At 38.7% G+C, this 16733-nt stretch overlaps 1 protein-coding gene across 2 annotated transcripts; it reads right to left on the reverse strand.

Annotated features, from left to right (window-relative positions):
• Positions 1–589: 589 nt before the first annotated feature.
• Positions 590–16070, reverse strand: LOC127436222 (G-protein coupled receptor 22-like). Of its 2 annotated transcripts, XM_051690249.1 has the most exons (3): positions 15840–16070; positions 11928–12926; positions 590–8843 (listed from the first exon to the last, which is right to left on the reverse strand). In XM_051690249.1, exon 3 carries the CDS (start codon positions 8837–8839, stop codon positions 7523–7525), a length of 1317 nt encoding a protein of 438 aa, XP_051546209.1. In that variant the 5' UTR covers positions 8840–8843; positions 11928–12926; positions 15840–16070; the 3' UTR covers positions 590–7522. The 2 variants fall into 2 exon arrangements, with proteins under 2 accessions (XP_051546209.1, XP_051546210.1); XM_051690250.1 differs by lacking the exon at positions 11928–12926.
• Positions 16071–16733: the final 663 nt, after the last annotated feature.

Consider the following 16733-nt stretch of genomic DNA (forward strand, 5'->3'; position numbering starts at 1 on the left):
GTGCTACCTCGCGTCCACGTGCGTGGACGTTGTATTTTGACTTTGCTATATGCAACGCATAATTTAAATGAATAAAACCCAACTGAATACTGTTCACAAGACTCTAGACTGTCATTTAAAGTGTTAACTTCTGCCACACCGAGTCATGCGACACAACAACATGACGTCAATTTCCTTAAAGCGCTCCTATGGACGCAACAGAAACAAAAGTGCCTCTCGGAAGAAATCTCTAAGTTTTTTCATTGAAACCTGTTTAGTTGTAAAGAGGAGAGTTTCTAGTTTTGTTTGATATGCCGTTAATGTTTCGCGCGTCAGCGCCCTGATAAACATGATGTCCACATATGTGGAAACTCGTACCGCATTTCCTCAAAAGTAGAAAAAAACATGTTTGTTATTCTGAATAACTTTCAAATCTAACACATCTGTGGGTCATTTCGCTTCATTTTAATATACATTTTGTTATATTTTATTTTGTTATCTCTGCAATACAGTTCTATTCATTAACATTAGTAAATGCATTCCTATATTTACTGTGCATTTTCACATTGAGAATCAATGGGTTCATCCAAAAGCTGGAAAAGTTGCTTTCAGAGGCTTTATATTGAGTTAGGATGAAAATAAGATACATTTCGAACTGTTCTGAGACCAGTGCAGACAGACAGCACACTGGAGGTTAAGTCATTCACTAAATAGGGAGCAAGGGAGCATCCTATATCTCTCTATTCAGTTAAGTGCATTCACTCCTAAAATCTGATCAAGAGTTCAGTTTCAGGCTGCAGATGATGTTTGGATCACTCAACATGTTTGACAGACATGTGACAATGATAATCAGTACATAGATTCAGAATTTATAATGTATCATTTTATTTTAACATGGTTGACAGTGATTGGATGATGCTGGACATTACTTTGAATCAGAATTAATTATGCAAATTTCTGATGTAATGTCTGTAACGTCTCAAAAACATGAATAATCAACACTCCTGGAAACATAATAAACAATTTGATGAAAACAATCTGACTTTCTATAGCATTTCACAGCATAGTCTCGCTGTCCACATATGTGGATATACATTTTTAAGAAAGCTATTTGCTCTAGAAATTATTATTATTTTTTTTTTTTTTTTTTGCTTGTTTATTAGGTGCTACTAGTTACAAATCAAAAATGGAAACGGAAAATGCACACAGCAGTCACACGGGGGTCTCCGGAGGTTACGAAAATTTTAAGTGCAATTATGAGTTTATTGGACTTTTTCGACAACTTTGAATTTACTTACTGATGAACAAAATTCAATTGAAACTGCATAACATTGAGCTGAATTGTGGCTAATTCAATACATGAAACAAAAAAAATGTTGTTATAACAATGAATAATGTAATAATGAAATATTACAAAATTAAAGAAGTTTTGCATTTAAAAAAAAAAATGTCCATGTCTTTCCTGGATAAAAAGTTGAGCACAGGAGTTTAACTTACTGCCCTAAACATCTGATCTACAACCTCACAGAGAAACAAAGTGGATCATTACACACACACACACACATGTAAACAAGTCAATGTGATCTCTTGAAAAACAGGTTGTTAGCTAAATGTGAATGAAAACATGTTCATGGTTTATTCCTTCACAAGGACAATTCTTTAAATTGGTTGAAATGATAAATATACACATTTAAATTGTATAGACCCTGTTCTTTATGGTGATTGTTCAGGTTACTGATGGTCACCAGATGGCGTAATAGCCCACAGTTTTCATATAGCCTAAATTCAGCACGGCTGTTCAATTAAGTCACTATTCTCAGTCACTTTTCACTTTTATATTGCATTTTTTTTTTCCATATAATGAAAGTGAATGGTGACTCAATATTTTGCCTAACATCTCATTTGTGTTCCACTGAAGAAAGAAAGAGATATGGGTTTGAAACCACATTAGGGTGGGTGAATGATGTCAGAATTATCATTTTTGGCTGAACTATCCCTTTAGGCAGTATGACAACCAAACAAAGCTTTGTGTTATCTGATAAAAGATGCGTGACATTTACAAAACACTTGTTGTTAACCCACTGTTTATTAAGTAGTGATTCTAAATTGAAGTTCATGTAGAAAGATCAGAGAGGCTCATATTTTATGATAGTGAAGTGTTTTATGAAAGGTCACCGCAGCATATTGAATTGCTGGTTGGTTGTTTGAAGTGCCGTCACTTTAAGAGAGGTAAAGCCTTGCAATCGCAGGTCACTGTATGACCTGGATTTTACCAGCACCATGAAACTGGCTTTAGATATCCGATCTAGGCATATACAGTGGCAAGAATAAGTATGTGAACCCTTTGGATTTAGCTGGTTTTCTGCATTGGTGTTAAAATGTGATCTCACCTTCATCAAAGTCACAAGTATAGACAAACACAACGTGCTTAAGATAACACACAAACAATTATAATATGTCATGTCTTTATTGAACACATCCCATTAAACATTCACAGTGCTGTGGAAAAAGTAAGTGAACTCTTGGATTAAGTAACTGGTTTAGTAATTTCATGTTGGTATGCAGTGCCTTTTCTACACCATACATAGGGCTGCATGGTCTTCCAAAACAATTAAACCTTTGTTTCATCAGTCCACAAAAATTTTTCCCAGTATCATTGTGGAGTGTCAAATGGTCTTTGGCAAACTTCAGGCGTGCAGCAATGATTTTGGTGGAAAGCAGCGGCTTCCTTAATGCTTAGTCCTGCCATGGACACCATGCCTGTTTAATGTTTTCTGTATAGTAGACTCATGAACAGAGATGTTAACCAGTTCCAATGATTACTTCAAGTATTTAGCTGTCACTCTAGGGATCTTTTTCATCATTCTGCGGTGTGCCCATGAGTCATCTTGGCTGGACGGCCACTTCTAGTGAGAGTACCCATAGTACTAAATCGTCTCCATTTATAGACAGTTTGTCTAACTGTGGACAGATGAATATCTAAGCTCTTCAATATAACTTTGTAACCCTTTTCAGCTTTATGCAAAGCAACAATTCTTGATCGTAGGTCTTCTGAGATCTTTTTTGTGAGGTATGGTCCATGTCAGCAGATGCTTCTTGTGAATAGCAAACTCAAAAGGTTTGAGTGCTTTTTACAAGTCAAAGTAGCTCTAACCCACACCTCCAATCTCTATTCATTAATTGGATGCCAGGTTTGCCAACTCCTGACTCTAATTAGCTTTTGTGGACGCCATTAGCCTAGGGTTTCACATATGTTTTACAAATTACACTGTGAATGTTTGAATGATGTTCAATATGTACAAGAATAACATTTTTGTGTGTTATTAGTTAAAACAGATTGTGTTTGTTCTTTATTGTAACTTAGATGAAGATCAAACCAGTTTTGAAGACAAATTTATTCTTAAGTCCTTTTTTACTATCACTCTCCACTTTCACTTTCACATTCTTCTTTTGTTTTTGCCGATTCACATTCTTTGTGCATATCGCCACCTACTGGGCAGGGAGGAGAATTTATTTTAAAAAAATGACTTAAATATTTATTTGTTTCCCACCCACACCTACCATATCACTTCAGAAGACATAGATTTAACAACTGGAGTTGTATGGATCACTTTTATGCTGCATTTATGTGCTTTTTGGAGCCTCAAAGTTCTGGTCACCATTCACTTGTATTGTATGGACCTACAGTGCTGAGATATTCTTCTAAAAATCTTCGTTCATGTTTTGCAGAGGAAAGAAAGTCATAAACATCTGGGATGGCATGAGAGTGAGTAAATGATGAGAGAATTTTCATTTTTGGGTGAACTATCCCTTTAAATTCTAAAATTTTCATTTTTAAAGATATAGTTCACCCAGAAATGACAATTCTGTCCTTATTTACTCCTCATGTTGTTCTAAATCCAAACTACTTCTTTTCTTCAGTCACCATTCACATGGCAGAATTTTCATTCTTGGGTGAATCCCTTTAACATACATGCAGATTTAGAACTGAATGAGGGACGTTTTGTCCTTGAAAGCCGAAATGAACCAGATGTTTCCTCAGTGCTTTGGGAATGTCAAATTTCAATAGGCAGGTGATCCAAAACACTTTGGCTTCAAACTCTTTCTGTCTTTCTTGGCTGGTGTAAAACTAATTAGTATTCTGCATTACTTGCCTCACTTCATTTCAAGCCATCTTTCCTTTGCACTCTACTTTTTAACCTTTATTTATTCTGAAATGATGTGTTAAAGGGATAATTCACTCAAAAATTAGGTCTTTGTTTCCTTAGTGGAGACGTTAGGCAGAATGTTAGCTTTAGTCACCATTCACTTTCTTTCTTCTTTTTTTTTTTTTTTGCCTAACATCTTCTTTTGTGTTCCAAGAAAGAAATAAAGTCAAACGGGTTTTGAACAACATGAGGGTTGGTAAATGATGACAGAATTTTCATTTAATGGTGAACTATCCCTTTAAGAACACATTTTGATTCTCAAACATGGGTGTGGGTTCCTGTAGTTCAACTGGGAACACACAAACTGATCAAATGTATACCTTAAATGTCTAAAATGCAGAACATGTAAAATATCCATGGGTGAACAGCTGTCATGGAAGGTCAATATATTTCAATGTTCAAAGTGTGTGAATTAATGCTAAATACCTCTTTTTTTTTCCCCCACCTAATTTATTACAAACACATGTATACACAGGCTATAAGTCATAATAGAGGTACAGAACTGATAAAGAGTATGTACAAATCTCAGTTTTTTTTTTTTGTATTTACAGTTGAAGTCAGAAGTTTACAAACATCTTAGCCAAATACATTTAGACTCGGTTTTTCACAATTCCTGACATTTAATCGTAGAAAACATTCCCTGTCTTAGGTCAGTTAGGATCACTACTTTATTTTAAGAATGTGAAATATCAGAATAATAGTAGAGAGAATTATTTCTTTCAGCTTTTATTTCTTTCATCACATTCCCAGTGGGTCAGAAGTTTACTTTGTTAGTATTTGGCAGCATTGCCTTTAAATTGTTTAACTTGGGTCAAACGTTTTTGGTAGTCTTCCACAAGCTTCAATCGGATTGAGGTCAGGGCTTTGTGATGGCCACTCCAATAACTTGCCACAACTTTGGAGGTATGCTTGGGGTCATTGTCCATTTGGAAGACCCATTTGCGACCAAGCTTTAACTTCCTGGCTGATTTGCAAAGCACCCCCACAACATGATGCTGCCACCCCCAAGCTTCACGGTTGGGATGGTGTTCTTCGGCTTGCAAGCCTCACCCTTTTTCTTCCAAACATAACAATGGTCATTAAGGCCAAACAGTTCAATATTTGTTTCATTAGACCAGAGGACATTTCTTCAAAAAGTACGATCTTTGTCCCCATGTGCACTTGCAAACTGTAGTCTGTGTTTTATGGCAGATTTGGAGCAGTGGCTTCTTCCTTGCTGAGCAGCCTTTCAGGTTATGTTGATATAGGACTCGTTTTACTGTGGATATAGATACTTGTCTACCTGTTTCCTCCAGCATCGTCACAAGGTCCTTTGCTGTTGTTCTGGGATTGATTTGCACTTTTCACACCAAACTACGTTCATCTCTAGGAGACAGAATGTGTCTCCTTCCTGAGTGGTATGATGGCTGCGTGGTCCCATGGTGTTTATACTTGTGTACTATTGTTTGTACAGATGAACGTGGTACTTTCAGGTGTTTGGAAATTGCTCCCAAGTATGAGCCAGATTTGTGGAGGTCCATATTTTTTTTTCTGAGGTCTTTGCTGATTTCTTTTGATTTTCCCATGATGTCAAGCAAAGAGGCACTGAGTTTGAAGGTACGCATTAAAATACATCCACATGTACACCTCCAATTCAGTACACCTCCTATCAGAAGCTAATTGGCTAATTGCCTAAAGGCTTGGCATCATTTTCTGGAATTTTCCAAGCTGCTTAAAGGCACAGTTAACTTAGTGTATGTAAACTTCTGACCCACTGGAATTGTGATATAGTCAATTAAAAGTGAAACAATCTGTCTGTAAACAATTGTTGGAAAAATTACTCATGTCATGCACAAAGAAGATGTCCTAAACATCTTGCCAAAACTATAGTTTGCTAATATAAAATCTGTGGAGTGGTTAAAAAATGAGTTTTAATGACTTCAAAATAAGTGTATGTAAACTTCTGACTTCAACTGTACATACAGTGGTTTATAAAGGACATGCACTCAGTAACTACAGTGGAATCATTCTAGGAAACCTATCATGTTATTTTCCAAGTTAGTTATAAATAGTAACATTGAAAGGTGAAGTGTGTCATTTCTTTGTTTTAAACAGTTTCTCGTATCCCAGCTTCACAAAGACTACTGTAAGTAAGCAATATGTAGGTTGATTCCCCTGAAATTTGTAAACGCTATGGCTCTGCAGCCCTAAATAAATGTTGCTCTGTTTGTTTGAGCAACCCGGCATGGCATTATTGGTTCAACGAATGGCACGAGTTTGGGGCATGACTAATACAACCAATGGCACACAGGGAGTGTTCTGGAAAGCTGTTTGATAACAGTCATTGTATTTATGATTCTGTTTAGTGACATTAATGGCAAAGAAATTACACACTTTACCTTTAAGACTAAAGCTTGGTGTACACTTTGTTTTTCCATGTGCCTTTCCATCTCGTACATGGTCAAGCGCTCAGACTTTAAAAGTATACTCTTGACCGTGAATGTATATGGATGCATTCAGCATACTGCTTTGTGATACTCTTTTAGCACAGTTGCACAAAAGTGCAGACTGTCCGCGTGTACTGTTGACAAAATCTGCGTCACGCACACTGTGCGCGAGATGTACTGGAACACGGAAAACTAAAGTATACTTTGGCCTTAATATTCACACCACAAGGTTCCTTTTTCGGATAACAGTGCTTTAAATATTTCAGGTTCAATACAAGTTAAGCTCAGTCGACAGCATTTGTGGCATAGTGTTGATACTACAAAAAAAACATTAGACTCATCCCTCCTTTTCTTAAAAAAAAAGAGAAGCAAAAATCGAGGTTACAATGAGGCACTTACAATGGAAGTGAATGGGGCCAATTTTTGGAGGGATTAAAGGCAGAAATGTGAAGCTTGAAATTTTATAAAAGCACTTACATTAATTCTTCTGTTAAAACTTGTTTATTATTTTAGCTGTGAAGTTGTTTAAATCGTCGTTTTTATAGTCGTTTTAGAGTTTACGGCGTTAAGTAGTCATGGCAAACGTTGTAAAATTAAATATATCTACAAAAGAAAGGTAAGCAAATGATTTTATCACACTAAAATCATGTTAACACGCATATTGTTTATGTCTTGTGGCTATACTTCTGAAACGTTGAGTATTTAAACGTTTACAAATTGGCCCCATTGACTTCCATTGTAGGTGTCTCACTGTAACGATGATTTTTTTTAAAAATAGAAAATAGTGACGAGTTGAAATAGTTTTTTGTGGTTATTAACATTATGCCACAAATGCTGCCGATTTAGCTTAACTTGTATTGAACCCAGAAGATTCCTTTCCTGAGAACTAGTCCTTATTTTCAAAATAGTTCAGTCCGCATCTTCGGACGACAAACATTTTTGTCTCGCTTCGTGATCATCGAATGTCACTTTCTTATTCCTCTTGGGGTCGATCCAAGAGTTTCGTATGACTGCGTTGTTCGGCAGCGGATCTGCCTCGATAATAGACACGACGCGTTTCTTCATTTTACTTTTCAGAACTTTCTGGAACTTCTGCCTCGTGAAGGCGTAGAGGAGGGGATGGAAGACTGTCGTGCCGTACGCCATGACTAAGAAGCCCAGTCGAAGTTTGACGGTGAGGTCGCTGGGGCCTGCGCTGAGAACCACAGTGTTTAAAACTGTGATGGGTGTCCAGCAGAGGAGGAACGTAGAGATAATGAGGAGCGACATGCGGAAAACGCGTTTCTGACGCTCTCGCCGCTCCCGGTGACGTTTCACGGCCCGTCGTAGGGCAATGATCACCGACACTGACGTGCGCATGCCTAGCGGTGCATTCCCGCGATTACCGCCACTGCTTTGCGATGCATCCGTGATCTCGGGTAGCTGCTGTTCGGATGTTGACATAAGCGAGAAGTTCTTTTTTTGTCTCATTTTCTTCTTTTTCTGTGCTGTGTGGAAGCGCGTACCGATCCGGATGTTGAGTGCCTGCAAGATCTTTGAGTAGGTCACCAACATGATGATAGCAGTCAAACAGAAAATTGGGATCTGAGCCACTAGGTGGTAGTATAGTCCCAGTTCAGTGTAATACTCGTTAACTTGTACCACAGTGGTCTGATTGGTTTTAGTGGGTTCTGGTCCCAAGAAACCCACCTCAATAAATGGCACCAAGAAGCTGATGAAAGACAGCACCCAAATGCAACCCAACAGGGCCACTGCCCGTCCCATAGTCAGCACTCGATTAGCTGGTTTGACAGAGATGTCATATCGGTCTAAAGTGATGGCTAGCACGTTGGCCGCTGTAGCCACACTAGCGAAGGACACGCAAGCCTCATGGAAGCAACAAACGAGGACTGTGTTGCCTTGTAGCGAAAGCATCAATACAACAATAGTCAGGGGTATGCAACATACGCACACCAACACATCCAACACGTGGAGATTCATGGTGACGATGTTGCTAACGGAGTTGACCAGGTTGGATTTCATGCAGTAGAGGGCCAGAACCGTCAGGTTGCTGCTCAGGCCCAGTACGATCTCCAGCATGAGGAACCCGGTCAGGGATACCTGGAAGCTGAGTGGGTAGGGGTAGGGGCCGGCCGCCGTCATGGCAGGACTCACGGACTCAGTGATGTCAAGGACAGTAACGTTACTCATGGTGCTTTCTTCCTCCGTTGCGGGAGGGGCGTGCATTATCCTACAAGACAAGATAGCAGGATTATCGAAATGATCTTACAATAATAGGTTATGCAAAGCAGTGTTTCCCAATCCCGGTCCTAGTGTTCCCCAACACTAAACATTTTGGATGTGTCCCTTATCTTACACACCTGATTCTACTGATTAGCTCATTAGTAGAGACACCAAGACCTGAAATGGTTGTGAAGTTAGGGTAAACATCCTAAATGTGCAAGGGCCAGGGTTGAGCAGTGTTTCCCAATCGTGGTCATAGGGTCATCCCAACATGACCCATATTGGATGTCTTCCTAATCTAACACACCTGATATAACTCATCAGCTCGGTAATAGAGGCACTTCATGACATGATTTGGGTGTCAAATAAGGTACAGGTTTGGCTCTGGGACAGGTTTGGGAACCACTGATCTAAAGAGATAATTGTTAATCCAATGAAATCACCATTGCATTTAATGGACACCATGTGTTTGTTCCAAATCCTAGTGAGCTGCCTCCGGAGGAAGCATTTTAAGGCACGCTCCTGATGCGAAGGCTGTTCCAAAAGTAGGTACCTTAATTATGCTGCCACCTAAGATACTTTTTAAGAACATTTTAAGGTATCATCATATGCATCCTTTCCCCCGGGAAGGCAATTCTAGATTGCACTATGAAAAGCTCGGTGGAAAATAAATCCAAAATGATGGACAAAACGAGCCGGGTTTTCTGTGTACGGAGCATGGAGCGCACTATTTAAATGGTGAGCGGAGTTGATACTTATCGCTCACTTATGAGGCTCTATTTCAGATAAGATGCTGCCATAGAAGAAGGCTCACTTGGTTTTGGAACAGTCCCTAAATGTCATGACGCTAAATGGTGACTGTTACTGTCATTCAGTCAACATCTCCGTTGATGTCCTTTTGTATGCTGACTGTTAATGCATTCGTCATGCACTGGCAATGCTCTATTTGCCGCTGCTATGAATAGATGCACTTTAGACACATTTTTTTTGTCCATAATGCATTTTCATCTGTAGCGGAGTGGTGAGGTTGGATGAATGGATGGTGGATTTAGAGTGTGAGAGAGAGGGTATCATCGAGATAAGTTTGAACCAGTCTTTTGTCATTTACTTAGTTTGTTGGGAATCAAGGTAGATGGAAATATCAAGGTACCTAACTGGGAACTAGGAATAATTTGGTTTATTTTATTGATTAAAGGGATAGTTCACCTCTCTTTGTTTAACCACCATAATTTTGTTCCAAAACTGTACAGCTTTCTTTCTTCCATGGAACATAAAAGGAGATGTCAGGCAGAATGTTCAATCTCAGTCACCACTGCCACTGTATAGGAAAAATATACAATGAAAGTGAATGGTGCTGAGGCTAACATCCTGCCTAACATCTCCTTTTGTGTTCCACTAAGGAAAGAAAGTCATACAGGTTTGGATTAATATATTAAACTATTCCTTTAAGAGCTTTTGAATTTTGGAAAGCACATCTGGACCAGCCTCTCTAAGGCCACGTCCACACCGATACGTTTTCGTTTGAAAAGGCATTCATTTAGCTATGTTTACACTGTTTTTCTCCACCAAAAATGGAGCGTTTCGAAAACGCTCTCCAATGCCGCATACTTTAGAAACCGATCACATTAAGAAACTTAAGACAGAGTTTTCAATCTAAAACAAATATGTTTTTGTTTGAAAAGACATTACTTTCGCTACATTTAAACTTTTTTTTTTCTCCACCGTTTTCTCCAGCTTTTCGAAAACGCTCTTCAATACCGCATACTATGGAATACGAAAACAGGTAACAGTAGATGTGGCCTACAATTCTCATTGGTCAATGGATGTCTACATCAGAGTGCGTTAAAAGCAAAGTTAATTTTTAAAAAATGTCAAAGCATCACTTTCGCAAATGCTTGCGTTTCTATGGCCTTGCGACGCACCAGCCCCATTGAAATGAATGGATAAACCTGCATCGTAAACTCTATCGCAGGGCTTCCCAAACTTTTTTGTCAGCTGGACCTTGACCTTTGAGCGAAGTTATTTATTTGAAGTACCCCCTGATATTTTAAGTGATGTTAACCTTTTGAAATGTAATACATTTTTGTCTTAACACTTAATTTTTCTTATTGTTATATTTTACTGAACCTTTATTACATTTATCGTTCTTTTGTTATAATATTTATACATTTAATTTAATTCACCATTGGCATTTCTAACTAAATCAGAGATTGCAATACATATAATCATTATCCATCACAGTAGTAGAATTAACAACAAAAACTTTTCATTGCCCTGATAATTTTATAAAGATTTGTCATTTCATTTGGGTGTGTACATTTGATATGTTGACATGATATAGCCAATATTTAAAATATTATATATTTTGAATAATGAGGCTGAAAATGGCCAGGACTTTAGCAACCCTTAAAACCTTACTTACTGAAATATTTTAGGAAATAAAACATATTTACATTTTTAGGAAATTATACATTATACATTAAGAGTTTCGGTAGCCGTGTAAGGAAATAGTAGCCAGCCGCCTAAATTACAACTTTAAGACCCATCATTTGTCAAATGACGGACAACATTTGGAATTATACCGGCAAATGAAGGAAATATTTGTACACATCCTCTTCACTCTCTTACGAACCCCCTGAAGTTCGCAAACCCCCATTTGAGAAACCCTGCTCGCTTGTGTAGGTGCCTAAAAGCTAGTGTATCCTTCGTTTTTCCGCGTGCCGTTATGTCTCACGCACAGTCGTGCGCTCAAGCCTTCCAGAGTATACTATTTTCGCTGCGGCCTCGTATGAACGACTTCGATGCATGCACACTATGACTGCTTTCTGATACTCTTTAGTACAGTCAACACGCATTGGGCTGTGTGCAGACTATTGTACGTGAGACGTAGCGGCAAACGGACAACCAGTATACTTTGGCCTTTACATCCGACACCGTGGCATAATTTAAATGATTTCATGACCCAAAAAACTAAACGTAACCTCTCACAAATCATCCGAATACAAACTTGTTTTCTAATCGTTTCGAGAAACACGTCCTGGTTGACTCCTGCTTAACTGTCTGATCATTTATTTTACACATTATGACTTACCCCTCCCCTTCCAGCTTCTTTCTCAGCCTCGGGAGTCAACAATCAAGACTGGAGAGTTTGGAAGGGGTACAAGTTGTACATCAGCCCCAGGCATGGCCATTCAAGGAAGTATTCTGCACTTTTTAATCCTCGTAATCCAGCAGAGAATTTACTCTTGCTTTATGGTCATGGAGACAGTTTGTCAGCACCTTTTATTTTGTTAAACCAAACGATACATTTGGTCCACTGCCATGTCCAGAGTTGATGCCAGCCTTTTCATTCTTTCTTTCTTGTAGTTTCTCTCTCTCCGGTTTGCTGGTAGATGGTGAGTGATTCAGAGACAAACTGTCCACATCATCGCCTGTTTATAAACTAGCTGTCCTGAAAGACTGGACACAGCGATAAATCAAACAGTAGAAATTAGGAGGTTGGGTTAAGAAGAAATCTGATAACTTGTTTTGATGTAAATAGAACACAACAGAATCAATGGAATTTAATTTCGCGACTGTGACATGACATGCTTTTCATTTAGCACCTCTATGCCTTTCCTTTAGTGCCAATGTATTCCTGTTATTACAGTTTTGTGGGCCCTGGGCGGTGATAAATCCATATTGATTTTGCCTTTCCTGATTTGCATGTGCCATCTGCCAAAGAAACCAAGATCACAGAATTGTTTAGGTCAGCTAGAGGAGGCGGAGCATTCTGGGCGTATGTAATTTCCTGTCCCATCACTGAAGGTGACCTTTAGTCGCCATCGTTTTCAAGGCATATAGTAATCCACTCCACATTGTTGGTATGATATCGCCTTCACATTTTTTGGGAAATCCTCTCTAGTGTACATCCTTGCAGGGCAGAAAAGTGGAAACCAGCTCGCAAATATGGCCTTCAGTTGACTGACCCAGAGGTAGAGTGGCGTATTGAAGGTGTCGCTTTAGCCTCCTGAGAAATGGGTTAGGCTTTAGTTTGTTGACCATATAGCTCTTTAGAAACAATTCTCTTCAGCTCTGGTCTTCAACAATCCTGACAGAAACACATATAGGACCGATAAGCATGCATAACGAGAACAATCAATTCTTTAGTAGCTGCAATAAGCCAACTTAACAAAAGTTCATCATGTTCCCCAAGCAATCTGCAGAAATGCACAGGCTCTGGTCTTGCTTAAGGTCCATGTGAAGGTATAACATCTGTGAACCAGCAGGGGTTGATGGATGGGCCCATGCATCTTGGTAACCATCTACAAAGACTCATTTCCAAAACCAAATGCCTTTTAGAGAAGGTCTATGTGTCTAGGCTTAAAAAACAATATAACCATGTGTTTTTAATGCTGTTACTTTCACATTTTGAAAGTCATTTTTTAATCACAAGAACATGAATATCACATGTTCAGATTTCCCAAAATAAGCAAGGTGATCATGTTCTTGCGGTGAATGTTAAACTGTAAATTTTTCCCAGATGTTACAGTCAAACAGTCCTTGACTGTTCAGGGGAAATTATAAACAGAATCGATCCAGTTTTGAGGTGAAATTTGTCAGTAGAGACATAAATCAATATGCTAACTAAAGTCAGAATAGTGTTTACAGTGAATAAGTAGCTAATTACAGTATGTACACTTGTGCATAAATATGTGCCTGTATAGTAAAAGTAGGCAAATAATTAGGACCGTAAACACATGTCCTGCCAAACATTCAGAATAGTCGTTGATCAATTTGGGTTTTCAATGAGTGCAATTACATGCACAGTTTTACACCGATTATGCTTAAACAGACAACGTGTGTGGACCTTAAAAGGCTTTCCTTTCATGAGGTAAAGTAGGATCGGCACAGGTAGATTTGTGCCCATTAAACCGATTTTTCCTTGCATGTAAACATCTTTACCGGCGTTCTTATCGGCTCATCCCATGTGCATGCCTGTTTATGTTTTGACATCAAAAGCAGAGAATAATCTGATTATTTGAAATGTAATGTAAGAAATCCAGTAGTCAGATTTTTTTAAATAAGATGATTTTTGCTAGTTATTGGCGTATTGGTTTTAGAGGTCGACCGATATATTGGTTTTACCGATTAATCGGTGCCGATAGTTGCTTTTTGGTGTCAAAAATGTACGCTGATATTTACCGATAGTTTTTTTTTCCTCTGTGGCCAAAACCTTTCATCTGGTGAATGTTTAGGATACAAAAAGCTTTTTTTTTGTTTTGATAAAAAGTTAAATATAGACCATTGTAACGTAGCCAAGACTCTGTCACCATCACTGTTTTTGGACTTTTGGTTCACAATTATTAATTCGAAATGTTAAAAATTCACGATTATTAATGTGAAATGCTACAAATCCAGCGTTATGTACTAAATCCTAATTTTTTCTGGTAATTATTGAGATTTTGGTTGCACAACAAACACGCATCTGGGATTTACTCATTTTGGACTCTTGCATTCAATTAATCTATTTTAAAAATTATCGGACGATTAATCGGTTATCTGCCTTCTCCACCACTTAAGTCATCGGTATATGCATCAGTCAACCTCTAATTGGAGTGCATGAAAACGGGCTCAGTGTAAGTGGTCAGCTCAAAACCTATTTGTTCTCCCAATATTATCAGTCATAATGTGTTTATGCTTCATGTACTGAAACATTGTATTTGTACGCTTATCTGTATTCTGATTGGGCCACTGCCTACACTGCTTACACTTCTTTTGTCCTGGACTGAAATGTCAAATTGATTGCACGATCTGATATCTGCTATATGCAACTGTTCCGGACTGGGCAACTGTCCACTGTCCATATGATTGTCTATATGAGTGTTATGTTACTGTTCTTTATTGTGAAGCGTCCTTGAGCTCTGGAAAGGCGCTATATAAATTAAACATATTATTATTATTATTATTATTATTATGTAAAAGCCTTAAACAGTGTTCCTTTATCAGGGTAAGATCATAACTGGATTAAGCGTAAACTGATCTGCACACATTGATATTTTGCCCATTACTCCCATTTCGCGTTGCATGTAAACACTTTTACCGTCATTCTTACTGGCTTATCCGATGTGCACAAGTGTTAAAGCTTTTGATGTAACAAGCAGAGAATAGGCCTGTAGCGATGATTAAATTGTCGTCTGATCGTGGTTATTTGATCTAATCCTGCGATATGATAGGTATCGGTGAGAAACAGATCCTCCTTTTTTTTTAAACGTTTTTTTTTACGATAAATATCCACTTTCAAACAGCCCTCCTAAGAGTTCTTCTTCTCTTGTTTTTGGCGAATTCGCATTATTCATGCATATCGCCCCCTACTGGGCAGGGAGGAGAATTTATAGTAAAAAAGGACTTAAATATTGATCTGTTTTGTACCCACACCTATCATATCACTTCTGGAGACATAGATTTAACCACTAGAGTTGTATGGATAACTTTTATGCTGCCTTGATGTGCTTTTTGGAGCTTCAAAGTTTTGTACCCCACTCGCTTGCATTGTATGGACCTACAGAGCTGAGATATTCTACAAAAAAATCTTCATTTGTGTTCACCAGAAGAAAGAAAGTCACACATATGGGATGGCATGAGGGTGAGTAAACGAAGGGAGATTTTAGTGAACTATTCCTTTAAGAGGTTCAAACGGGTTTGGAACACCTTGAGAGTGAGTAAAAGGTGGCATAATTTTCCTTTTTGGGTGTACTATCCCTTTAATTGCGCATCTGTCTCATTGAGACCACTATATTTGGGAGTCCAATTTTGACGGATTGCCCTCTCAAAGATGGCAGTACCCAAAAAAACGTGTTGCCCCTGGAAGTCGTAAAGATTGACCTTCTATGTGAAATCTCTGGGGATTGTAGCTATACAAATCGTCTTGTTTTCACAAACAGACCTGTATGACCTTACATTCCCAAATGCAGTTAATACCCATTCCCTGTCACTATTAATCACCAAAGTTATTCAGCCTTACCTTTTGCGCGACAAACTAGCTACAGCTTCATCAAAGCGTCATCCCAGATCCACAAGTGCATGTTCCGCACACTTTTGCAGCCGTCGCACAACCTGCGTTCTCAAGAGACGCAAATGCGCTTTAATTATAAACTGTCAACAGTGCTAATGGAGTGACACAAGACAGGCATTAACGGGTATTCTCTGTCCGGTTAATTGTTTCCTTCACTGTCTGTCCTGTGATGTGTTTAAGTCTTGCCGATGTACCCCTCTGTTGCGCCTCTCATGCTCGCGCTCTCTCTCTCTCCTCCTCTATCTTCCTCTCTCTCTCTCTCTCTCACTCACTGCGGCGGTTTTGCGGTGTTGCTCTCCGCTCTGATTGGTCTGTTGTAATGGAGTTAACCCTTTCCTTCGAGGAGAGTGGGATGCACTCTTCCTTTTGTTTTCTTGTTCCTTCCATCCTGCTATGGCATGATGTTTGTTCATCTCTCGGCTCGGCCGCTGCATGCATCCATCAGTCCTGCACAGATGCGTTGGATTCTATTTAAACACAGTGTTGCTGTTGCATGCTCGCATTCATATTTGATGCCATACTCTCAGTACAGTACTCTGTGATGAAAATGGAAGAGTGGGGTTGCATTCCAAAACCTAAAATGCTGCAAAAAAATCAGTATTGTTTTTATTTTTATTTTTTTTATTTTGCCTGTAAACATATCTAAACCTCTTTAAAACAAGATGCATTTACTGCATCAAACTGCACATTTTGGCAAAATCCTCGCTAAATTGTGTTTGATATATGCGTGAAACAATTTACGTGAAGGAATTTTCTGGGTTCAAAACTGTTTAAACTCAACTAACAGCAAAGAATCATTTAAACTTCCCTTGCCTGGGTAGCTTAGCGAATATTGGCGCTGAC

The sequence above is a fragment of the Myxocyprinus asiaticus genome, chromosome 46, assembly GCF_019703515.2.
Source record: "Myxocyprinus asiaticus isolate MX2 ecotype Aquarium Trade chromosome 46, UBuf_Myxa_2, whole genome shotgun sequence".
Taxonomy (NCBI): Eukaryota; Metazoa; Chordata; class Actinopteri; order Cypriniformes; family Catostomidae; genus Myxocyprinus; species Myxocyprinus asiaticus.

What these genes read in the sequence shown, in the direction of transcription:
- LOC127436222 (XM_051690250.1), bottom strand. Translation starts at nt 8,839, where the DNA reads ATGCACGCCCCTCCCGCAACGGAGGAAGAAAGCACCATGAGTAACGTT.